At 43.9% G+C, this 25,331-nt stretch overlaps 1 protein-coding gene across 1 annotated transcript in view; it reads right to left on the reverse strand.

Annotated features, from left to right (window-relative positions):
* Positions 1 to 14,054, reverse strand: part of LOC123991411 (microtubule-associated protein 4-like) — a 40,690-nt gene extending 26,636 nt beyond the window's left edge. The window contains exons 1-5 of the mRNA XM_046292985.1: positions 13,743 to 14,054; positions 10,305 to 10,550; positions 6,528 to 6,681; positions 6,168 to 6,230; positions 490 to 764 (exon numbers count right to left, since the gene is read on the reverse strand). Coding sequence (XP_046148941.1) covers positions 490 to 764; positions 6,168 to 6,230; positions 6,528 to 6,681; positions 10,305 to 10,550; positions 13,743 to 13,859 — 855 coding nt within the window. The 5' untranslated portion in view covers positions 13,860 to 14,054. The remainder of the gene's footprint in view (positions 1 to 489; positions 765 to 6,167; positions 6,231 to 6,527; positions 6,682 to 10,304; positions 10,551 to 13,742) is intronic.
* Between the last annotated feature and the right edge of the window lie 11,277 nt (positions 14,055 to 25,331).

A 25,331-nucleotide genomic window follows, 5' to 3' on the forward strand; every position in this document is an offset into this window, starting at 1 on the left:
ACCAGTTACTAGATGGGACCAGTTACTAGGTGGGACCAGTTACTAGATGGGACCAGTTACTAGATGGGACCAGTTACTAGATGGGACCAGTTACTAGGTGAGACCAGTTACTAGGTGGGACCAGTTACTAGGTGGGACCAGTTACTGGATGGGACCAGTTACTAGATGGGACCAGTTACTAGATGGGACCAGTTACTAGATGGGACCAGTTACTAGGTGAGACCAGTTACTAGGTGGGAATGCGGGACGTGGTGTTAGGAGCAGGGTACTATGGGAAAACAGCTTGTTAACTGGGGCATCATCTACTGAACATAACCTGGCTGTAGGAGGTAAAGCCATTAGATGGTCAACATGGAGAACCCTACAGAATATTAGAACAACAGTGTCTGTAAAGCAAGGCCATCTGTGAAACAGAATACCTAATGTATAAAACCCAACCTGGCTCATCAACCCCGTCACCCCCTCCATCACTGATGCACGACTCCCTACCTTCCCCCCTCCGGGCTGGTACTTCATGTTGTCCGTGGAGCCGATCTTTGAGCGCACGTTGCGGATGTCAGGTGCGGGGGCTGTGCTTGGGTGGGAGGTGGTCCCCGAGGCGCTGACATTGCCCCAGGTGGTGTTAGAGGTGGGACGGGGGACACGGGGCCCAGGGGGCTTCTTCTCTGGTACTGTGGAGGAGGGGGCGGGGGCTGGTTTGGTGGTGGTGGCGCGGACACGGGGGGTGGCATTGGTGGTGCTTATCCGGGGCCGGGTGGAGTCAGCTAGAGGATGAGGAAGAGGAGGAGGAGGAAGACGAGGGAGGAGGGGAGAGAGAGGATGAGGAAGAGGCGGAGGGAGAGGAAGAGGAGGAGGAGCAGGAGGAGGAAAAGGAGGAGGAGGAGGAAGAGGTGGCGGAGGAAGAGGAGGAAGAGGCGGAGGAGGAAGAGGCGGAGGGAGAGGAGGAGGGAGAGAAGGTGAAAGAGGAAGAGGAGCAGGGAGAGGAGGAGGAAGAGGAGGAGGGAGAGAAGGTGAAAGAGGAAGAGGAGCAGGGAGAGGAGGAGGAAGAGGAGGAGGGAGGAGGAGGACAGTAATAAAACAGGTCATGAAGCTGTAAAAAGTAAACAGACAAATTATATACAGTGCCCTCCGTAATTATAGGAACAGCAACACGTTTGTTGCTTTGGCTCTGTACTTCAGCACTTTTTACAGTTACAGACACACAAATATCATACCCCGAAGACATGCTAACCTCTCACCATTACAATAACTGGAGAGGTTAGCATTTTATATCATACCCCAAGACATGCTAACCTCTCACCATTACAATAACTGGGGAGGTTAGCATTTTATATCATACCCCGAAGACATGCTAACCTCTCACCATTACAATAACTGGAGAGGTTAGCATTTTATATAATACCCCCAAGACATGCTAACGTCTCACCATCACAATAACTGGGGAGGTTAGCATTTTATATCATACCCCCAAGACATGCTAACCTCTGACCATTACAATAACTGGGGAGGTTAGCATTTTATATAATACCCCCAAGACATGCTAACGTCTCACCATTACAATAACTGGGGAGGTTAGCATTTTATATCATACCCCCAAGACATGCTAACCTCTCACCATTACAATAACTGGGGAGGTTAGCATTTTATATAATACTCCCAAGACATGCTAACGTTTCACCATTACAATAACTGGGGAGGTTAGCATTTTATATCATACCCCCAAGACATGCTAACCTCTCACCATTACAATAACTGGGGAGGTTAGCATTTTATATCATACCACCAAGACATGCTAACCTCTCACCATTACAATAACTGGGGAGGTTAGCATTTTATATCATACCCCCAAGACATGCTAACCTCTCACCATTACAATAACTGGGGAGGTTAGCATTTTATACAATACCCCAAGACATGCTAACGTCTCACCATTAAAATAACTGGGGAGGTTAGCATTACTGGGGGGTATGATATTGGTGCGTCTGTAACTTTCTCAGTCATCATTATTCACGATTCATCCAGGACTATCTGAAATCATGGTAGAATCCACATTAATGTGTTTAGAAACATATTATATTCTTAATTACAATAAAAGTGACTGCAAAATGACACAATACATTATTTACCATTCATCTCTATTGGGCAAAAAATAATGTGAAACACGACCAAAAACAAACTGCAAATGAATTCAACAAGTTTGTAGAGCCACAAGCTTGATGTAATCATTGTGTGCTAGGAATATGGGACCAATTACTAAACTTTTGACTACTTTAATACACATTAGTGAATTTGACCCAAAACCTCTGGTCCCGTAAAATAGGTGTACAATGTACAACAAATAAGTTTAATTTCGAAACGGCTCACCTGACATGGATGAAAATACTCTCAAATGAAAGCTGACCGTCTGCACTTTAACCTCATAGTCAGTGTACCATTTGAAAACCAGAAAACATGTGTCACTGTCAGCCCAATAATTACAGAGGGCACTGTAGGTCAGCTCAGAGTATAAACCAGACAGGACCACTGTAAACCCCAGTATAAACCAGACAGGACCACTGTAAACCCCAGTATAAATCAGGCAGGACCACTGTAAACCCCAGTATAAACCAGACAGGACCACTGTAAACCCCAGTATAAACCAGACAGGACCACTGTAAACCCCAGTATAAATCAGGCAGGACCACTGTAAACCCCAGTATAAACCAGACAGGACCACTGTAAACCCCAGTATAAACCAGACAGGACCACTGTAAACCCCAGTATAAATCAGGCAGGACCACTGTAAACCCCAGTATAAATCAGGCAGGACCACTGTAAACCCCAGTATAAACCAGACAGGACCACTGTAAACCCCAGTATAAATCAGGCAGGACCACTGTAAACCCCAGTATAAACCAGACAGGACCACTGTAAACCCCAGTATAAATCAGGCAGGACCACTGTAAACCCCAGTATAAACCAGACAGGACCACTGTAAACCCCAGTATAAACCAGACAGGACCACTGTAAACCCCAGTATAAACCAGACAGGACCACTGTAAACCCCAGTATAAACCAGACAGGACCACTGTAAACCCCAGTATAAATCAGGCAGGACCCCAGTAAACCCCAGTATGAACTGCTACATGTATTATCCCACTTCATATGTAACTGTTATCGCATGATGAACTACATGTGCCCTGCCTGCCTGCCGAGACTTAAACCTTACATCCTCCCTGAAAGAGTCTTATATCTGAGCAGAAAGACATGCTCGGTTAATAAATATCATCACTTTACGCATATGGAAACAGCTTCTGCCTACGTTGCTGGTTACGCAACGTTGAGATGTAGTGTCAGCAGGGGAAGGTAATCCCTAGTGTTGAGATGTAGTGTCAGCAGGGGAAGGTAATCCCTAGAGTGTTGAGATGTAGTGTCAGCAGGGGAAGGTAATCCCTAGAGTGTTGAGATGTAGTGTCAGCAGGGGAAGGTAATCCCTAGAGTGTTGAGATGTAGTGTCAGCAGGGGAAGGTAATCCCTAGAGTGTTGAGATGTAGTGTCAGCAGGGGAAGGTAATCCCTAGAGTGTTGAGATGTAGTGTCAGCAGGGGAAGGTAATCCCTAGAGTGTTGAGATGTAGTGTCAGCAGGGGAAGGTAACCCCTAGAGTGTTGAGATGTAGTGTCAGCAGGGGAAGGTAATCCCTAGAGTGTTGAGATGTAGTGTCAGCAGGGGAAGGTAATCCCTAGAGTGTTGAGATGTAGTGTCAGCAGGGGAAGGTAATCCCTAGAGTGTTGAGATGTAGTGTCAGCAGGGAAGGTAATCCCTAGTGTTGAGATGTAGTGTCAGCAGGGGAAGGTAATCCCTAGTGTTGAGATGTAGTGTCAGCAGGGGAAGGTAATCCCTAGTGTTGAGATGTAGTGTCCAGGGAAGGTAAGAGTGTTGAGATGTAGTGTCAGCAGGGGAAGGTAATCCCTAGAGTGTTGAGATGTAGTGTCAGCAGGGAAGGTAATCCCTAGTGTTGAGATGTGTGTCAGCAGGGGAGGAGTGTTGAGATGTAGTGTCAGCAGGGGAAGGTAATCCCTAGAGTGTTGAGATGTAGTGTCAGCAGGGGAAGGTAATCCCTAGAGTGTTGAGATGTAGTGTCAGCAGGGGAAGGTAATCCCTAGTGTTGAGATGTAGTGTCAGCAGGGGAAGGTAATCCCTAGAGTGTTGAGATGTAGTGTCAGCAGGGGAAGGTAATCCCTAGTGTTGAGATGTAGTGTCAGCAGGGGAAGGTAATCCCTAGAGTGTTGAGATGTAGTGTCAGCAGGGAAGGTAATCCCTAGAGTGTTGAGATGTAGTGTCAGCAGGGGAAGGTAATCCCTAGAGTGTTGAGATGTAGTGTCAGCAGGGGAAGGTAATCCCTAGTGTTGAGATGTAGTGTCAGCAGGGGAAGGTAATCCCTAGAGTGTTGAGATGTAGTGTCAGCAGGGGAAGGTAATCCCTAGAGTGTTGAGATGTAGTGTCAGCAGGGGGGAAGTGTAATCCCTAGAGTGTTGAGATGTAGTGTCAGCAGGGGAAGGTAATCCCTAGAGTGTTGAGATGTAGTGTCAGCAGGGGAAGGTAATCCCTAGAGTGTTGAGATGTAGTGTCAGCAGGGGAAGGTAATCCCTAGAGTGTTGAGATGTAGTGTCAGCAGGGGAAGGTAATCCCTAGTGTTGAGATGTAGTGTCAGCAGGGGAAGGTAAGAGTGTTGAGATGTAGTGTCAGCAGGGAAGGTAATCCCTAGTGTTGAGATGTAGTGTCAGCAGGGGAAGGTAATCCCTAGTGTTGAGATGTAGTGTCAGCAGGGGAAGGTAAAGTGTTGAGAATCAGCAGGGAAGGTAATCCCTAGTGTTGAGATGTAGTGTCAGCAGGGGAAGGTAATCCCTAGAGTGTTGAGATGTAGTGTCAGCAGGGGAAGGTAATCCCTAGAGTGTTGAGATGTAGTGTCAGCAGGGGAAGGTAATCCCTAGAGTGTTGAGATGTAGTGTCAGCAGGGGAAGGTAATCCCTAGTGTTGAGATGTAGTGTCAGCAGGGGAAGGTAATCCCTAGAGTGTTGAGATGTAGTGTCAGCAGGGGAAGGTAATCCCTAGAGTGTTGAGATGTAGTGTCAGCAGGGGAAGGTAATCCCTAGTGTTGAGATGTAGTGTCAGCAGGGGAAGGTAATCCCTAGTGTTGAGATGTAGTGTCAGCAGGGAAGGTAATCCCTAGAGTGTTGAGATGTAGTGTCAGCAGGGAAGGTAATCCCTAGAGTGTTGAGATGTAGTGTCAGCAGGGGAAGGTAATCCCTAGTGTTGAGATGTGTGTCAGCAGGGGAAGGAGAGTGTTGAGAGTGTCAGCAGGGAAGGTAATCCCTAGAGTGTTGAGATGTAGTGTCAGCAGGGGAAGGTAATCCCTAGAGTGTTGAGATGTGTTGAGGATGTTGAGTGTCAGTCAGGGGAAGGTAATCCCTAGAGTGTTGAGATGTAGTGTCAGCAGGGGAAGGTAATCCCTAGAGTGTTGAGATGTAGTGTCAGCAGGGGAAGGTAATCCCTAGAGTGTTGAGATGTAGTGTCAGCAGGGGAAAGTAATCCCTAGAGTGTTGAGATGTAGTGTCAGCAGGGGAAAGTAATCCCTAGAGTGTTGAGATGTAGTGTCAGCAGGGGAAGGTAATCCCTAGAGTGTTGAGATGTAGTGTCAGCAGGGGAAGGTAATCTCTAGAGTCCTGTGTTGAGGTTTTACTCTCTTCGGCTTTTAGAAATACATTTTCCTTTTTTTTCTCTGAGACTTCACCACCTCTTTGTCACGGCCTGCATGCGTCATCTATGTGTTCCTGCGTGACCACTGTGTCACTCTTCATTTCTGTCCCACTCTGTGCAACAGCCGCCTCTAATCCCCCAGCTGGAGTTACAGTACTGTCTGGCTGAGGGACGGAGAGAGAGAGAGAGGTAGAGAGCAGAGAGAGAGAGAGAGAGAGAGAGAGAGAGAGAGAGAGAGAGAGAGAGAATGAGAGAGAGAGAATGAGAGAGAGAGAGAATGAGAGAGAGAATGAGAGAGAGAGAGAATGAGAGAGAGAATGAGAGAGAGAGAGAGAAGAGAGAGAGAGAGAGAGAGAGAGAGAGAGAGAGAGAGAGAGAGAGAGAGAGAGAGGGGTGGAAGAGAGGGTGGAAGAGAGGAGTGTTTCTGTACCTGTTGTTGACTTCAGAGTGCTGGGCTTGATTTCCTCTCCTGGCTTGCTGTCAGTCTTTGATGCTGAGAGGCAAAACAGAAGAGATCGTTCATGATCAGAGCTCAGCCTGTTCCTGTTCCTCCAAACAAACTTGCTAAAGTTTGTTTGGCAAAGCATTGAAGTCAGGTTGTGGAATGCAGAAACAGTTTTGTACCCTGCTGGCTCGACATCAGACACTTTGAGTCACCAAAATAATTGGTGGCAGTGTGTGTGTGCGCGCGGGTGTGTGTATGCGTGTGTGTGTGTGTGTGTGTGGGTGTGCACGAGTGTGTACTGTATGCGTGTTCAAAGATGTGTAAGTGTGTGGTATAGAGACTCACCCAGGGGGCGTCTGGTTGCGGGTGTGCTTGTGGCGGTGCGGGGCGCCATGGCTGGTTTACTGGTTGCCGTGGTAGCAGAGACGTTTTTGGGGGCAGCATTTGGAGCCGTGGAGGTGGTGGTCGCCTTTGGTACTAGAGGACGTCTCTCTGTGGTCTGGAGAGAGAGAGAGTGTGTGGTAAACAGAGAGGAAGGAAGGAAGAAAGGGAAAAGAAAGGAAAGAAGGAAAGGAAAGGGAAGGAAGGAAGGAAGGAGCTCCACTCTTCAGTCACAAATAATGGAGTACTAGAATTCAATACAAATAAAAGGTTGGATGTATTACGTAGCACTCTAAAAAACTTAAGCTGTGGGAAAGAACCTCCTCGTGGCATCATTTTCATTCAGAAAAACCATTGGATAATGACATATTCATAAAAAACACTTACCATAAATAAGTACTATTTGATGTACAACAAAAATATCAACAAAATCCTTATAATGTAATTGTACCTTGTAGGATTATTCATGATATCACTCTTATTGCCATCTGTCCTCTGTCCTCTGCAATCAGAGCAGAACAAGGGCCAGGTCCCATGGTGTTTTTTGAAGCATTTTCATAATGTACTGCTCTATAGGGTATTTTCACAACAGTGGGCACATTAAATTGCCTCACCCCTCATGCCCCTGAGACGTTTTTCAGACAAATAAGTTGTGATAATGTCCCTGTTCCTAGTTAAACAGGCCACCATTAGAGGACAATGGCAGATAATTACTGTCTGGAGCATGTGTGGAACTCCTAGTTCATGCTTAGTTACAACTATGTGCCATCATCCACAGCAGTAGCGGGCACTATCATCCAGAGAGGGCTGTTGTTTGTCCAGACCTTCGCTCCAACCAAGCAGTAACACACGTGATTCATTCAACTAATCAAGAGTCAAACTAAATCAGATGTGCTTTGGCTTGTCTGGAACAACAGCCTGGACTCACACTGGCCCGCTGTCGAGAAGATTGGACACTTATTTTACTGAATACGGTCTACGGTAACAGATGGCCCTGCTTTACACCATCTATCACCTCAGAGAGCACAGGTCAGATAAATACGATCAAGATTTCAGGAAAGAAGTGCTTATTTATGTCCTATTCCTCTCCAGACAATCTTGTCACGGAAGCATCTGGAATGTGTCGCATCGGAACTGGGAGGAATCGAATGGCATGCGACGGAATCCTCAATACACAGGAGAGGCAGGTGTTGGCAGGTGTCTGGTTTCACAATAGGATATGTGTTGCCTTGGCGCTGATGTAAGGATTGCACTGGGAACCAGGGATATTAAAAGACGGCCAATTCCTGTCTGATTTCCCCACGTGTGGACACACTGCCCGAGGGAGGCTTGACATGGAAACCGGCCTTGTTTTCCCCACAGCCTCCTCATTCATGTCTTGCGATACTTTGAGCTGCCGGACCTTTTGCCTTAGACGTCATTACCGTACTTTAATAAACATTGGTGTCATACATACAGTACCAGTCAAACGTTTGGACACACCTACTCATTCAAGGGTCTTTATTTCAATTGGACTATTTTCTACATTGTAGAATAATAGTGAAGACATCAAAACTATGAAATAACACAATATGGAATCATGTAGTAACCAAAAACTTGGTAAACAAATCAAAATATATTTTATATTCTTCAAAGTAGCCACCCTTTTGCCTTGATGACAGCTTTGCACACTCTTGGCATTCTCTCAACCAGCTTCACCTGGAATGCTATTCCAACAGTCTTGAAGGAGTTCCCACATATGCTGCTTTTCCTTCACTCTGCAGTCCAACTCATCCCAAACCACTCAATTGGGTTGAGGTCTGGTGATTGTGGAGGCCATGTCATCTGATGCAGCACTCCATCACTCTTCTTCTTGTTCAAATAGCCCTTACAAAGCCTGAGGGTGTTGAAAAACAAATTATTGTCCCACTAAGCGCAAACCAGATGGGATGGCGTAACTCTGCAGAATTCTGTGGTAGCCATGCTGTTTAAGTGTGCTTTGAATTATAAATAAATCACTGACAGTGTCACCAGCAAAGCACCCCCACACATCATACCTCCTTCTCCATGCTTCATTGTGGAAACCACACATGTGGAGATAATCCGTTCACCTACTCTGCATCACACAAAGACACAACAGTTGGAACCAAAAATCTCAAATTTGGACTCATCAGACCAAAGGACAGATTTCCACTGATCTAATGTCCATTGCTTGTGTTTCTTGGCCCAAGCAAGTGAGTCTCTTCTTATTGGTGTCCTTTAGTAGTGGTTTCTTTGCAGCAATTCGACCATGAAGGCCTGATTCACGCAGTCTCCTCTGAATAGTTGATGTTGAGATGTGTCTGTTACTTGAACTCTGTGAAGCATTTATTTGGGCTGCAATTTCTGAGGCTGGTAATTCTAATGAATTTATCCTCTGCATTAGAGGTAACTGTGGGTCTTCCTTTCCAGTTTCATCATAGCGCTTGATGGTTTTTGCGACTGCACTTGAAGAAACTTTAAAAGTTCTTTACATTTTCCAGATTGACTGACCTTCATATCTTAAAGTAATGATGGACTGTCATTTCTCTTTTCTTATTTGAGCTGTTCTTGCTATAATATGGACTTGGTCTTTTACCAAATAGGGCTATATTCTGTATACCACCCCTACCTTGTCACAACACAACTGATTGGCTCAAATGCATTAAGAAGGAAATACATTCCACAAATTAACAAGACACACCTGTTAACTGAAATGCTTTACAGGTGACTACCTCATGAAGCTGGATGAGAGAATGCCAAGAGGGTGGCTACTTTGAAGAATGTAAAATATATTTTGATTTGTTTACCACTTTTTTTGGTTACTACATGATTCCATATTATGTTATTTCATCATTTTGATGTCTTCACTTTTATTCTACAATGTAGAACATAGTAAAAATACAGAAAAACCCTGGAATGAGTAGGTGTGTCCAAACTTATGACTGGTACTGTCGATATACATAGCCAATTATGTCTATCCTACTTGTGAAAGCAAAATAAAGAAACACCCTGGAATGAGTAGGTGTGTCCAAACGTTTGACTGGTACTGTATGTATGACACCAATGTTTGTTGTAGTACGGTAATCTAATGACGTTAAAGGCAAATATATAACACCAGCAGTTTAGAGAAGTGGCTGTGCATCATGTACATTGTAGTGTATATCTGATACAATTAACTGTTGAAGGTGAGAGACTTAGGTGTGGTGAGGGAAGCCTTGAGCGACTGATGGTTGTCCTTAGGTCTCTCTAGTGATGAATGCAGGCTGCCCTTGTGGCCTCTCCTCTGACCCCTCACCTCTGGCCCCCTTCCCTCTGGCCCCCTCCCCTCTATGAACCATGCTCTGAGTAATCCTGTGTACGGCCACTCAGCACTCGGGACTTACTGGGAGCCTACGGGGCTTACTGGGAGCCTACGGGGCTTACTGGGAGCCAAGTTTAAAAAGGTGGATACCTTACAGGCAGATTATGCTCTGAGCATCACAGAAGTCAGTGTCTAATTTACAACTCCTGTAAAAATGAACATAGTAGCTAACTAAGCTAACACTTCTGCTAAACAGAACTGCACATGCCCATTCTTCTGATCAACAAGATGATGAGAAGGAGATTGAAAGACAAGCTAGGAGAGTAGAAGTAGGTAATAGTTTTGCCTAGACAGACCGACACCATACAGTGGTAAGGTATGGAGGTGCCAATATCTGAGGTGGAGGGGACTGCGGCTGTCCCTAAAGCAGGGGCACTCACCTTAGACTTGACTTCACGGGACGCAGGGGTGGAGGTGGCGGCGGCGCCAGACGTGGAAAGGTTGGCTGCGGACAAGGGTCGCTTGTGGGCAGTGGTGGGGGTGGGGGCCTTGGGCATGGGCGTTTTTTTGCTGAGTGTGGCTGAGGTGGAGGAATGGGTGGGGCGTTTGGGGGCGGCAGCACTGACGGATGCTGCCGAGCTCGGCCGCGGCTTAGCAGCGCTCGGTTTGGTTGCCCCAGCAACAGGCTGTGCGATGGACGGCACACCAGACAAATGGAGAGCAAAAGAAAGAACAAAAGAAAGCGAGAAAGAAAAGAACAAAAAACACATGATAACAGCAACAGGATAACAGCAGCAGGATAACAGGATAACAGGATAACAGGATAACAGCAACAGGATAACAGCAGCAGGATAACAGGATAACAGGATAACAGGATAACAGCAACAGGATAACAGCAGCAGGATAACAGGATAACAGGATAACAGGATAACAGCAACAGGATAACAGCAGCAGGATAACAGGATAACAGGATAACAGCAACAGGATAACAGAAACAGGATAACAGCAACAGGATAACAGCAACAGGATAACAGCAACAGGATAACAGCAGCAGGATAACAGGATAACAGGATAACAGGATAACAGCAACAGGATAACAGAAACAGGATAACAGCAACAGGATAACAGCAACAGGATAACAGCAACAGGATAACAGAAACAGGATAACAGCAACAGGATAACAGCAACAGGATAACAGAAACAGGATAACAGAAACAGGATAACAGAAACAGGATAACAGAAACAGGATAACATAAACAGGATAACATAAACAGGATAACAGCAACAGGATAACAGAAACAGGATAACAGAAACAGGATAACAGAAACAGGATAACAGAAACAGGATAACAGAAACAGGATAACATAAACAGGATAACAGCAACAGGATAACAGAAACAGGATAACAGAAACAGGATAACATAAACAGGATAACAGCAACAGGATAACAGAAACAGGATAACATGATACCAGCAGCAGGTTAACATGATACCAGCAGCAGGATTACAGGATAACAGCAACAGGATAACATAAACAGGATAACAGCAACAGGATAACATAAACAGGATAACAGCAACAGGATAACATAAACAGGATAACATGATACCAGCAGCAGGTTAACAGCAGCAGGATTACAGGATAACAGCAACAGGATACCAGAAACAGGTTAACAGCAGCAGGATTACAGGATAACAGCAACAGGATACCAGAAACAGGATAACAGCAGCAGGATTACAGGATAACAGCAACAGGATAACAGGAGCAGGATAACATAAACAGGATAACAGCAGCAGGATAACATAAACAGGATAACAGCATCAGGATAACAGCATCAGGATAACAGCATCAGGATAACAGGATAACATGATACCAGCAGCAGGTTAACAGCAGCAGGATTACAGGATAACAGCAACAGGATACCAGAAACAGGTTAACAGCAGCAGGATTACAGGATAACAGCAACAGGATACCAGAAACAGGTTAACAGCAGCAGGTTAACAGCAGCAGCATAACATAAACAGGATAACAGCAGCAGGATAACATAAACAGGATAACAGCAACAGGACACCAGCAGCAGCAGGATAACAGCAACAGGTTAACAGCAGCAGGATTACAGGATAACAGCAACAGGATACCAGAAACAGGTTAACAGCAGCAGGATAACAGGATAACATCAGCAGGATAACAGGATAACATCAGCAGGATAACAGCAGCAGGATAACATAAACAGGATAACATAAACAGGATAGCAGCAGCAGGATAACAGGATAACAGCAGCAGGATAACAGGATAACAGCAGCAGGATAACAGCAGCAGGTTAACAGCAACAGGATAACAGCAGCATGATAACAGCAGCAGGATAACAGCAGCAGGTTAACAGCAACAGGATAACAGCAGCATGATAACAGCAACAGGATAACAGGATAACAGCAGCAGGATAACAGCAGCAGGTTAACAGCAACAGGATAACAGCAGCATGATAACAGCAGCAGGATAACAGCAGCAGGTTAACAGCAACAGGATAACAGCAGCATGATAACAGCAACAGGATAACAGGATAACAGCAGCAGGATAACAGCAGCAGGTTAACAGCAACAGGATAACATCAGCAGGATAACAGGATAACATCAGCAGGATAACAGCAGCATGATAACAGCAACAGGATAACAGCAGCAGGTTAACAGCAACAGGATAACAGGATAACAGCAGCAGGATAACAGCAGCAGGTTAACAGCAACAGGATAACAGCAGCATGATAACAGCAACAGGATAACAGGATAACAGCAGCAGGATAACAGCAGCAGGTTAACAGCAACAGGATAACAGGATAACATCAGCAGGATAACAGGATAACATCAGCAGGATAACAGCAGCATGATAACAGCAACAGGATAACAGGATAACAGCAGCAGGATAACAGGATAACATCAGCAGGATAACAGCAGCATGATAACAGCAACAGGATAACAGCAGCAGGTTAACAGCAACAGGATAACAGCAGCATGATAACAGCAACAGGATAACAGGATAACATCAGCAGGATAACAGGATAACATCAGCAGGATAACAGCAGCATGATAACAGCAACAGGATAACAGGATAACATCAGCAGGATAACAGGATAACATCAGCAGGATAACAGCAGCATGATAACAGCAACAGGATAACAGCAGCATGATAACAGCAACAGGATAACAGGATAACAGCAGCAGGATAACAGGATAACATCAGCAGGATAACAGCAGCATGATAACAGCAACAGGATAGCAGGATAACAGCAGCAGGTTAACAGCAACAGGATAACAGCAGCATGATAACAGCAACAGGATAACATCAGCAGGATAACAGGATAACATCAGCAGGATAACAGCAGCATGATAACAGCAACAGGATAACAGGATAACAGCAGCAGGATAACAGCAGCAGGTTAACAGCAACAGGATAACAGCAGCATGATAACAGCGACAGGATAACAGGATAACAGCAGCAGGTTAACAGCAGCAGGTTAACAGCGACAGGATAACATGATAACATCAGCAGGATAACATCAGCAGGTTAACAGCAGCAGAAGCAGCCCTAACCATAATCAACAGAATACCAACAGATGGAACTGTGTGCCCTGACAAAAACAAACACTCAATGAAGAAGTTACATGGAGTTCAAATCTGCACTAAAACAACAAGGACCAAAATCTTTTTATTGTTCTGATAATAATGTTATGACTGATATTACTTAAATGAAAGTGAGTACCATGGACTACTTTTAGTCTTATCCCACTACTATATGGACAAATAAAGAAGAGGAAGCAGCAGCAGCGTTAGCAGCAAGAATGGTGTAAGATTTGATAATGTTCCACTTTAAACCTTGACTCTGGCCTACCTTGGTCTTCTTGTCTGGACTTGGCAGGTCCCTGCTTGGTGCAGCACCGCTCCCATTGGTTGAAGGTTTACTTGCAGTTTTTTTGGCCTTATCAACTGTGTCTGCTGTCTTGTCCATTTTCCTCTCAGGACTTTTAAGCTCTTTTTTCTCGGATTTCTCATCCTTCGCCTTGTCTGTTTCCTCTGTCTTCTTCTTCTTCTTCTTCTTCTTCTTCTCCTCCTCCTCCACCTTGTCTGTTTTCTCTGTCTTTATCTTCTTCTCCTCCTCCACCTTGTCTGTTTTCTCTGTCTTCTTCTCCTCCTCCTCCTTGTCTGTTTTCTCTGTCTTTATCTTCCTCTCCTCCTCCCCCACCCTGTCTGTTTTCTCTGTCTTCTTCTCCTCCTCCTCCACCTTGGCTGTTTTCTCTGTCTTCTTCTCCTCCTCCACCTTGTCTGTTTTCTCTGTCTTCTCCTCCTCCTCCACCTTGGCTGTTTTCTCTGTCTTCTTCTCCTCCTCCACCTTGTCTGTTTTCTCTGTCTTCTTCTCCTCCACCTTGGCTGTTTTCTCTGTCTTCTTCTCCTCCTCCACCTTGTCTGTTTTCTCTGTCTTCCTCTCCTCCTCCCCCACCCTGTCTGTTTTCTCTGTCTTCTTCTCCTCCTCCTCCACCTTGGCTGTTTTCTCTGTCTTCTTCTCCTCCTCCACCCTGTCTGTTTTCTCTGTCTTCTCCTCCTCCCCCACCCTGTCTGTCTTCTTCTCCTCCTCCTCCTCCACCTTGTCTGTTTTCTCTGTCTTCTTCTTCTTCTCCTCCTCCCCCACCTTGTCTGTTTTCTCTGTCTTCTCCTCCTCCACTTTGTCTGTGGGCTTCTCTGCTCTGTCTGTTTCTTTCTCAGCTGTTACTGTTACCTTTCCAACATGGGCTGTCTCCTCCTTGTCAGACTGTGTTTCCATCTTGTCAAATGTGTTCGACTTCACCGATGTCTCCTGTTTTTCTGGGGTCTTCTCAACTTTTTCAATACTCTGTTCTTTCTGTTCTGTCTTCTCAGGTGTTTCCACCTTATCCATCTTCTCTACCTTGTCAGTCTTCTCATCCTTATCCATCTTCTCAGTTTTTTCTTCTTTTTCAGTCTTTTGCACTTTATCCATCTTCTCTACCTTGTCAGTCTTCTTGTCCTTGTCCATTTTATCCATCTTCTCCTCTTTGTCCAGTGGGACTGCGTACTCCACCTTCACTGACGCTTCAGTCTTCGCAGTCGTATCCTTCTTCTCCACTTTGTCTAGTTTATCGAGCATCTTAAATTGGTCCAACTTCTCGAAGTTGTCCATCTTCTCCTCTTTCTCTGGTTTGTCCATCTTATTGGATTTTACTGTGAGAGAGAGAGAGAGAGAGAGAGAGAGAGAGAGAGAGAGAGAGAGAGAGAGAGAGAGAGAGAGAGAGAGAGAGAAAACACAACATATTTTAGAACCATACCGATCATGTGAATGAAGTGTCATGACTCTCTCTCCTTGCTGAGGATTAAAGGTGCCGGATCAACTCAGCACATGGCTGACAGATAGCTTTTATAACGAACACCCCAAGACAGAGGAAGGCTACAACTAAGAAGGACATTGTGACCTCTGGTAGACAACCGTAGACTTATATCGAACCACTTCCCATAGACGCATAGAGTAGTTTCAACAGAGACGACAGAGAAAGACATCTATGTGTAAATATATATTTCATTTCTAATTCGAATGAGCGGTTGTTAGGGTGTAAGTATTCTGGTTATGGTGAGCGTAGTTTCCAACGATAAGTTGACTCTTTGTCTCTCCCTCTCCTTACATACCCTTCCCTTTCCATTGCGTAACCAAACGGGCATGCTTTTGTTAGTCCACTAGGGAGCTGTTTTCATTGTATTATGTATGTAATCAATAACCTATGCTGTGTGTTTACATATTCTGTGTGATGATTTAGTTAGTTTGTAAAGAAATAATTAAGCCAATTTGTGTATTGCTGATTCACCACTTAGGTTAGGGTTCGTGCAGATATCCAACAATTACGCAACGTTCAGAATGAGACTGATGAGGTAATAATTCACCATTGACTGTTATTGATGTAAGAGATCTGTATATCTTTAGAGTTTAAGTCGGGAGACAGTAACTCGTTAAACAACTTTTCCCGTGGTGCCCCAAATTCATAATGAGTTGATTGTTACATGATTAATTCAATCGAGTGATAATTAAAAGTAGTAGGTAATTATTCAACAAATAGCAGTCATCACATTAATGACAGACACATCACGACAGAAGTCATCATCAAATGCCTTGCTGACCTCAAAGATTTGACCTCAAGTACCACCACAGAACAGGGCAGATGACCAAACCGGATGACAAAATTTTTAAGTGATTAACCACAATACACACACACACAATATCCTTTAGTCAGGACTCAATCATGGACACTCTTACTGACAGTTGTGGCTACTTCACGTGATGTATTGTTGTCTCTACCTTCTTGCCTTTGTGCTGTTACTTTGCCACCATGGTGTTGTCATGTGTTGCTGCCACGCTATGTCGTTGTCTTAGGTCTCTCTTTATGTAGTGTTGTGTTGTCTCTCCTGTCGTGATTGTGTGTTTTGTCCTATATTTTTATTTTTAATCCCAGGCCCCCGTCCCCGCAGGAGGCCTTTTTCCTTTTGGTAGGCCGTCATTATAAATAACAATTTGTTCTTAACTGACTTGCCTATTTTTTATTTTATTTTTTACCTTTATTTAACTAGGCAAGTCATTTAAGAACAAATTCTTATTTTCAATGACGGCCTAGGAACAGTGGGTTAACTGCCTGTTCAGGGGCAGAACGACATATTTGTACCTTGTCAGCTCAGGGGTTTGAACTTGCAACCTTCCGGTTACTAGTCCAACGCTCTAACCACTAGGCTACGCTGCCTAGTTAAATAAAATAAATATGATAAATAGTCCCAAAGGGCATGGTCAAAGGCTTTCAAAAGTTGGAAGTTGGAACAAGTGAATATTTAATAATGCAACTATCAGATGAATCAACAGTAGGCTAAATTAAAATGTGGGGACTGGAATTATCCTGTGGGCTCAGCTCGATTTAGAGATGGCCTTTGACCCTGGCAATCAAACCAATCAGCAAGAGCTGAGGCAAAACCACAACCAAAATGACCATGACCATCTCTTAAGGTCCATCTCTCAATATTGTCATGGACAGAGAGACAGACTCCCAGACAGACAGAAAAATTCACACACAATTATTGCGTTCCTAAAACATGTATGTATGTAACACAAACCTACGCTGTTACGCATATACCAGCCTACACGAAGACACACAACTACTTCCATTTCCTTTAGGCTACATATTGCACTAGTACAGTACATAGTGTCACCTTCATTCTACAAAACATACAGTATCTTGAAGTGTTCTGAGTAAAGAACAAAATCTTTATCTTCACAGGGGAAATAGTGGCAGTGGTTTATAAAGACCCTTTGGTCACTGCAAATGTTTTATGATGCTCTGCTTGTCTAATAAAGTATGGTCTTCTAATAAAATATGGCTTGTCTAATTAAGTATGGTCTACTAGTAAAATATGGCTTGTCTAATAAAGTATGGTCTTCTAGTAAAATATGGCTTGTCTAATTAAGTATGGTCTTCTAATAAAATATGGCTTGTCTAATTAAGTATGGTCTTCTAATAAAATATGGCTTGTCTAATTAAGTATGGTCTTCTAATAAAATATGGCTTGTCTAATTAAGTATGGTCTTCTAATAAAATATGGCTTGTCTAATAAAGTATGGTCTTCTAGTAAAATATGGCTTGTCTAATTAAGTATGGTCTACTAGTAAAATATGGCTTGTCTAATTAAGTATGGTCTACTAGTAAAATATGGCTTGTCTAATTAAGTATGGTCTTCTAGTAAAATATGGCCGTGAGCGTGTGGCAGGCAGGCAGGCCGGTCTGTCTGTCTGTCCTTCTGCATTAGACCCAGGGCGGGACACACTGAGATATGAAGGCACAGTCACCCAGAGAAAGCCTAATTAGCATTGTCACATCAGCTGAAACAAGCTCTGCAGCCTTCACACTTTCAATGGAGGGACAAGACCCGACTAAGCCTTGGGTAGAATATGGGTGGAATAGGTCATCAAGAGGACACACAATCACCATAACCCAAATCTAACAAACTCAACAGAATGTTCTAGCAATGTGCAGTATGTGAAACACACAAACTCACATTTACCACTCTTTTTTCTTGGACATATCCCTGAAGCTCTGCCCCCTTCCATCCCCCTGACTGACAACGCCCCCCTCTCCAGAAGCGGGTTCCATCCCTCACCCACCCTCATTACAGGGCAGGTCATCTGGGGTACTGGCCCGCTCCACACCAGAGGAGAAATTAGTGGCCCTAACGCTTCCACAACGCCTCGGGCCCTAAACCCTAACGTTCCCGAGATTTCCCACAACACCTCAGGCCCTGAACCCTAACGTTCCCTAATGTTCCCACAATGCCTCTGGCTCTAGCTGTAGGACTAACAGTATATAGTTACTGCCAGTAGGTGACAGAAAGGCTATGTGTTAGTGTATCTTATGTTTACTATACTGACATGAGGATACAGAGCTAAAGGGCTGATGACATTACACAGCTGGACAGGAGAATGACCTAATGGAACCAATACACCAAGAATTCTAAAATGCGAAGAGCAAATAGCTCAGTCATGCTTAAATAGACCCGTGACTTCATGGCTAAATAACCAACTAAATCAATATGATTACAGGGGTTTGTGGAGTAATACAGAAATGCATACTATTTCAGCTGTGCAGTGTGTCAGCTACAACCCAGTAAAACAGCTCACCCACTACATACCATGGATGAGATATCGTTGACTGTCATATTTCCATCCTATAACCCCCCCCCATTCGCTTAAAAGTCTATCAGCTCTATACACTGTTATGAGATCTGAAATGAGCCATTTTGAAAAGGCTCAGTATAAATCAGCCAGAGCAAAGCCCAACTGATTTGTGTGAGAGGAGGCAGGACGGTCCACTTACCACCTGACCCTACTTTAATTACTGCACACCTGAAACCCCTACCTTTGGTAATACGTCTCCAATTGTTTTGTTGAAGCACCCAAATGAGCAATTAGAGAGCAACGGGATGTCTGAAGTGAGGGAACGTGCAGCAGGGGGGGATAGAGAGGGAGGAGGAGACCCATGTTGAGTCAACAGAAAAACCTGTTGCTAGCGGAGACGCCTTACGTGACCATATATGGTGCTCCACAAACTTCAGAAGAGGAGAACTGAGGAAAAACAGAGAAACCAATAGGTGGACTAATTAATTAAGACCCAAATCCAGTCAGACTACACAATATAGTAATTTGGTGGGTGCTTAAATTTTCCTACTTCACACATGTACCCGTGTGTATTATATACATGTGTGGATTGGAAGTGTGGCACATCGACAGATCTTTTTCACCTTGGGGATTCGAACTTGCAACCTTTCGATAACTGGCCCCTGCTAGGCTACCTGCCACCCACGACAAGACAAAGAGAATTGAAATAGACAAGGCAGGACGACTTGAGGCTTCGTCTCTATAGTCCACAGCACAAACAACGATGAGCTTTAATGAACATGTCTGAATAGATCACATATAAACTCGATATCTTACTCAGCGAAGATATTTGATATCCAATGTGCTCCTTTCACCCCCACCTCTCTAAACAACCTCATCAACCGTGCTCCATTTTCATGTCATATTCACCAGGTAATGGATGAATACCAACAGAGGTGATCTGTGGAGTACCAAGAGAACTTTGGGACCTATAAATCCGCTGAAGCCAACACACTCCTCAACAGCCAGCTCTGTGTCTCAGTCTTCCCATTCACTGAACAGCATGGGTAAAAAGGTAAAACAGGCAGCCATTTTGAAACCCTTCAGTAGAAGGACGTTAATAAATCATGAATAGAGCATCTGATTAGAATCATCCATCACTTCTAGGGTCTATGAGGCTGATAATCATTGTGAGGGAAGTCATTATCTGGAGATGTGATGATATTGTGGCGGTCACGTGTGAAGCCACAATGTGAAGCCACAATGTGAAGCCACAATGTGAAGCCACAATTTGAAGCCACAATGTGAAGCCACAATGTGAAGCCACAAAGCCGCAATACAGTTCCAGTCAAAAGGGTTGCTCTATATTTTTACTATTTTTTACTACATTGTAGAATAATAGTGGAGACATCAACACTATGAAATAACACATATGGAATCATGTAGTAACCCCAAAAATAATAAAACAAATCAAAATATATTTTACATTCTTCAAAGTAGCCACCCTTTGCCTTGATGACAGCTTTGCACACTCTTGGCATTCTCTCAACCAGCTTCACCTGGAATGCTATTCCAACAGTCTTGAAGGAGTTCCCACATATGCTGAGCACTTGTTGGTTACTTTTCCTTCACTCTGTGGTCTAACTCATCCCAAACCATCTCAATTGGGTTGAGGTCGGGTGATTGTGGAAGCCAGGTCATCTGATGCAGCACTCCATCACTCTCCTTATTGGTCAAATAGCCCTTAGACACACCTCAAGCTCTATTAAGGTGGCTAAACAGCATTGAATCCATTTTCTGACCCTTGCATTTTTTTTTATGAGAGGTGATTAAAAAAAACATGACAGAGATACTAACATCTTCACGTGGATGTTGAGCCCATTGGCTTCTTCAAGTACCATCATTGCATCAGATGAGGAAACCCCACTCGCCACCAGAAAATGTCAACGTTAACTGTGAGGAAACCCAAACTGGGATCCTTGACTACCCGCTACAACACTGACACTCTAAACTACCAATGAATATCCTGACTACTTTCTTGTCTATTTCTTTCTGATTCCTCAGATGACTTCCACACCTGCATTGCTTGCTGTTTGGGGTTTTAGGCTGGGTTTCTGTACAGCACTTTGAGATATCAGCTGATGTACGAAGGGCTATATAAATACATTTGATTTGATTTGACTAGATCGATCCTCAAGGCAAACATAGTCTCATTAAAAGACAGTCATTACACCTCCAGCTCACCTGGAAAGCCTTCCAAAGGAACGATCCCCCTCAGCGACACATCAAGGAAGCTGCTGGCCATCCATAGAATGTCTGGAGTGATTTAGCGAGAGTGGACGCCATGGAGTTTCATTGCATTCAGCTGTCAAAGAAAGGAGCCATTCTTCTTCATGCTAAAAGCTGCTCATTTGGTGTGTGACTCAAGTGTGGATCTGATCACCACAAAGGCATATATTCAACAAGGCAACTTCAAAAAAGGCAGAAATAAATTAAAAACCCAGGCAATTAATCAAAAGTAATTCCATATGGTGTCAGGCTGGACAGTCAGCTTTTGGAAGGACTTAGGCATCATCTACTGAATACTGTATACTGGCATGACACTAGACATACACACACAAGGATGATCCACATTCATCATGGCAACGCTTACTGCAGGCGTCATCAACTAAATTCAGATGTTTCTTCTGGAGCCGTCAGGGGCCGGGAACATAATTACAAAATAAATCGACTGCAACAATGAACAAACAGATACAATGTTTCACTGAAACATCATCCTTCCAAAACTCCATTTTTATACGATCACGTCTCTCTATTGGACGTGGGAATACTTTGGGAACACATTTCCCAAATTAAAATCACATGGAGCTGATTGGCTGGTGTTTTTTCATTTTTATGTCCAATAAATAAATACAAATTTGCTCAGAAAACTTAGGGGGCCAAATAAAATCACCCAAGGTCCAAATACAACTAGTGGGCCGCCAGTTGGGGAACACTGACTTACTGGGTCCTCTGCCATCTGGATTGGAGTTATTTATCTCTCTGATACAAACACGCACACACACGCACGCACGCACGCACGCACGCACGCACGCACACACACACACACACACACAATGCACCGCATCCTTGATGGCAAGACAGGTCATAGCATAGGACTTTTCTAATCTACGATGTGACAGACATCAGGGAAGGTCAGGAAAGCGTTGATAATACAGAGCATTCGGAAATCATTTAGACCCCATCCCCTTTTCCACATTTTGTTACGTTACAGGTGTGCCAAGCTCGGAGCGTCATACCCAAGAAGACTGGAGGCTGTAATCTCTGCCAAAGATGCTTCAACAAAGTACTGAGCAAAGGGTCTGAATACTTATGTAAATGTGTTATTTTTAATTTTTAAAATTTTACAAATTTGCTCAAAATTCTGTAAACCTGCTTTTGCTTTGTCAGTATGGGGTATTGTGTGTCGATTGACGTGGGGGAAAAACAATTTAATACATTTTATAATAAAGTTGTAACTGTGTAAAAAGTGAAGGGGTCTGAATACTCTCCGAATGCACTGTAAGCGTTGATAGCATATGAACCTAAAGTCTCTATTACATCCAGACCTCCATCAGATCAAATCAAGCTTCATAAAGCACATTTCAGGCATGAATGCAACATAACACACTTCACAGTTACACGCCTAGTGAAATAAAGGTCAAATAAAACATGTAAAAAAGGAAACATTTGTTGGTTCTTTGGCTCCAACAATAAGTACTTGTCTTGATTTAGCTGGAGGAAGTTGTGAGCCATCCAAGTATTTAAATTACTAATACAGTCTAATCATTTGTCTGTGGAGCTAAAAAGGGATTCGATCTTGCAACCTTTCAGTTACTAGTCCAACGCTCTAACCACTAGGCTACCTGCCACCTTCATATAGTAGTACACTGTGGCCTTGGTAACAGCATATAGACCATATATGCCAGCAGCATACCACCCTGCATGCCACTGCTGGCTTGCTTCTGAAGCTAAGCAGGGTTGGTCCTGGATGGGAGACCAGATGCTGCTGGAAGTGGTGTTAGAGGGCCAGTAGGAGGCACTCTTTCCTCTGGTCTAAAACATATCCCAATGTCCCAGGGCAGTGATTGGGGACATTGCCCTGTGTAGGGTGCCGTCTTTCGGATGGGACGTTAAACGGGTGTCCTGACTCTCTGAGGTCATTAAAGATCCCATGGCACTTATCGTAAGAGTAGGGGTGTTAACCCTGGTGTCCTGGCTAAATTCCCAATCTGGCCCTCAAACCATCATGGTCACCTAATAATCCCCTGTTTACAATTGGCTCATTCATCCCCTGTAACTATTCCCCAGGTCGTTGCTGCAAATGAGAATGTGTTCTCAGTCAACTTACCTGGTAAAATAATGGATAAATAAATAAATATAGAGAGGCTCTACTTAAGCGTGACCAAGCAAGGGGAGGAAAACCATTTGAGCTGTGCTGATGAGATCGGGAGGGTTCTACAGCTCTATGTCCCCCTGGGAAACAGGATTCTTACGCATAAGCATCTACACTGTTCACTCACTCAGACACATAGATTGATTGTTGACTGATTGGGGAGTGATGGTTTTCACCTGTGAGGGCAGAAGGAGAGAAAAGAAACACACACAGGATAACTGTATCCGTAACACATGCACACACATAGGAACACTGTGACACAGTGAAACACACACCAGTATTCATTTTGGCACTCTTTAAAAAAATGTAGTCTAGAGAGAGAACGAGAGAGAGAGGGAGAAACACACAGAGAGAGAGAGAGAGAGAAAGAGAGAGACACACACAGAGAGAGAGAGAGAGAGAAAGAGAGAGACACAGCGAGAGAGAGAGAGAGAGAGAGAGAGAGAGAGAGAGAGAGAGAGAGAGACACACACAGAGAGAGAGAGAGAGAGAGAGAGAGAGAGACAGAGAGACAGAGAGACACACACAGAGAGAGAGAGAGAGAGAGACACACAGCGAGAGAGAGAGGGAGACAGAGAGACACAGAGAGAGAGAGAGAGAGAGAGAGAGAGAGAGAGAGAGGGAGACAGAGAGAGAGGGAGACAGAGAGACACACACAGAGAGAGAGAGAGAGAGAGAGAGAGAGAGAGAGAGAGAGAGGGAGAGAGAGAGGGAGACAGAGAGAGGCACAAAGTCTTTGTTATCAACGTTCCTTAGACACCACTCTGATGTCCAGAAGTAGTACAATAATAACTTTGAATGGGAGCTGATGGCTGTTCTGCCCAGTGATTTAGTCAAGTCACGAAACCTTGAGTCAAAAGTCCCCTGTGCTCGAGTCCGAGTCATCAATAGCCGAGTCACGAGTCCATATGGCTGAAGTCCGAGCCCCTGTGCTCGAGTCCTGGTCCAAGTGCTCTGAGTCACTGGGAACATATTAACTCAAAATAAAGTCAGATATAGAGGAGTTATTTACCCAGTCAGATATAGAGGAGTTATTAACCCAGTGAGATATAGAGGAGTTATTAACCCAGTCAGATATAGAGGAGTTATTAACCCAGTCAGATATAGAGGAGTTATTCACCCAGTCAGATATAGAGGAGTTATTAACCCAGTCAGATATAGAGGAGTTATTCACCCAGACAGATATAGAGGATTTATTCACCCAGACAGATATAGAGGATTTATTCACCCAGACAGATATAGAGGAGTTATTAACCCAGTCAGATATAGAGGAGTTATTAACCCAGTCAGATATAGAGGAGTTATTCACCCAGTCAGATATAGAGGAGTTATTAACCCAGTCAGATATAGAGGAGTTATTAACCCAGTCAGATATAGAGGAGTTATTAACCCAGTCAGATATAGAGGAGTTATTCACCCAGACAGATATAGAGGAGTTATTAACCCAGTCAGATACATTACATTACATTTACATTTAAGTCATTTAGCAGACGCTCTTATCCAGAGCGACTTATTCACCCAGTCAGATATAGAGGAGTTATTAACCCAGTCAGATATAGAGGAGTTATTAACCCAGTCAGATACAGAGGAGTTATTAACCCAGTCAGATATAGAGGAGTTATTAACCCAGTCAGATATAGAGGAGTTATTAACCCAGTCAGATATAGAGGAGTTATTAACCCAGTCAGATATAGAGGAGTTATTCACCCAGTCAGATATAGAGGAGTTATTCACCCAGTCAGATATAGAGGAGTTATTAACCCAGTCAGATATAGAGGAGTTATTCACCCAGTCAGATATAGAGGAGTTATTAACCCAGTCAGATATAGAGGAGTTATTCACTCAGTCAGATATAGAGGAGTTATTCACCCAGTCAGATATAGAGGAGTTATTCACTCAGTCAGATATAGAGGAGTTATTAACCCAGTCAGATATAGAGGAGTTATTAACCCAGTCAGATATAGAGGAGTTATTAACCCAGTCAGATATAGTGTAATGGCAAGAGGGATTTAGTCAATAAATTGTTTACTATCCATTTTCCTATCTTTATATTTCAGCAAGCGTTTGCATATAGAACATTGGTAATGTTACCATGGCTATGTTCAGTTGAAAACTGTTCTAGAACGTTGCAGATAGAAATGCCCTGAAGAGAGCCAAAGTTGTTCCTTATTCAACATGTTAGAGAGGCATGTTTGTTCTACATAGCATATTTCTATCAGAACGTTCCAAAACATTGATTCCTGCTGAATGCACCCCAAGGTTGTTAGCTACAGTCAGAGAATGAGGTAACATGACTGAAGACGGTTTATCCTGAACAAACTGTTAATGGTCCCGTCCCGATACGTTTTATTAAT

Source organism: Oncorhynchus gorbuscha, linkage group LG12, assembly GCF_021184085.1.
Source record: "Oncorhynchus gorbuscha isolate QuinsamMale2020 ecotype Even-year linkage group LG12, OgorEven_v1.0, whole genome shotgun sequence".
Taxonomy (NCBI): Eukaryota; Metazoa; Chordata; class Actinopteri; order Salmoniformes; family Salmonidae; genus Oncorhynchus; species Oncorhynchus gorbuscha.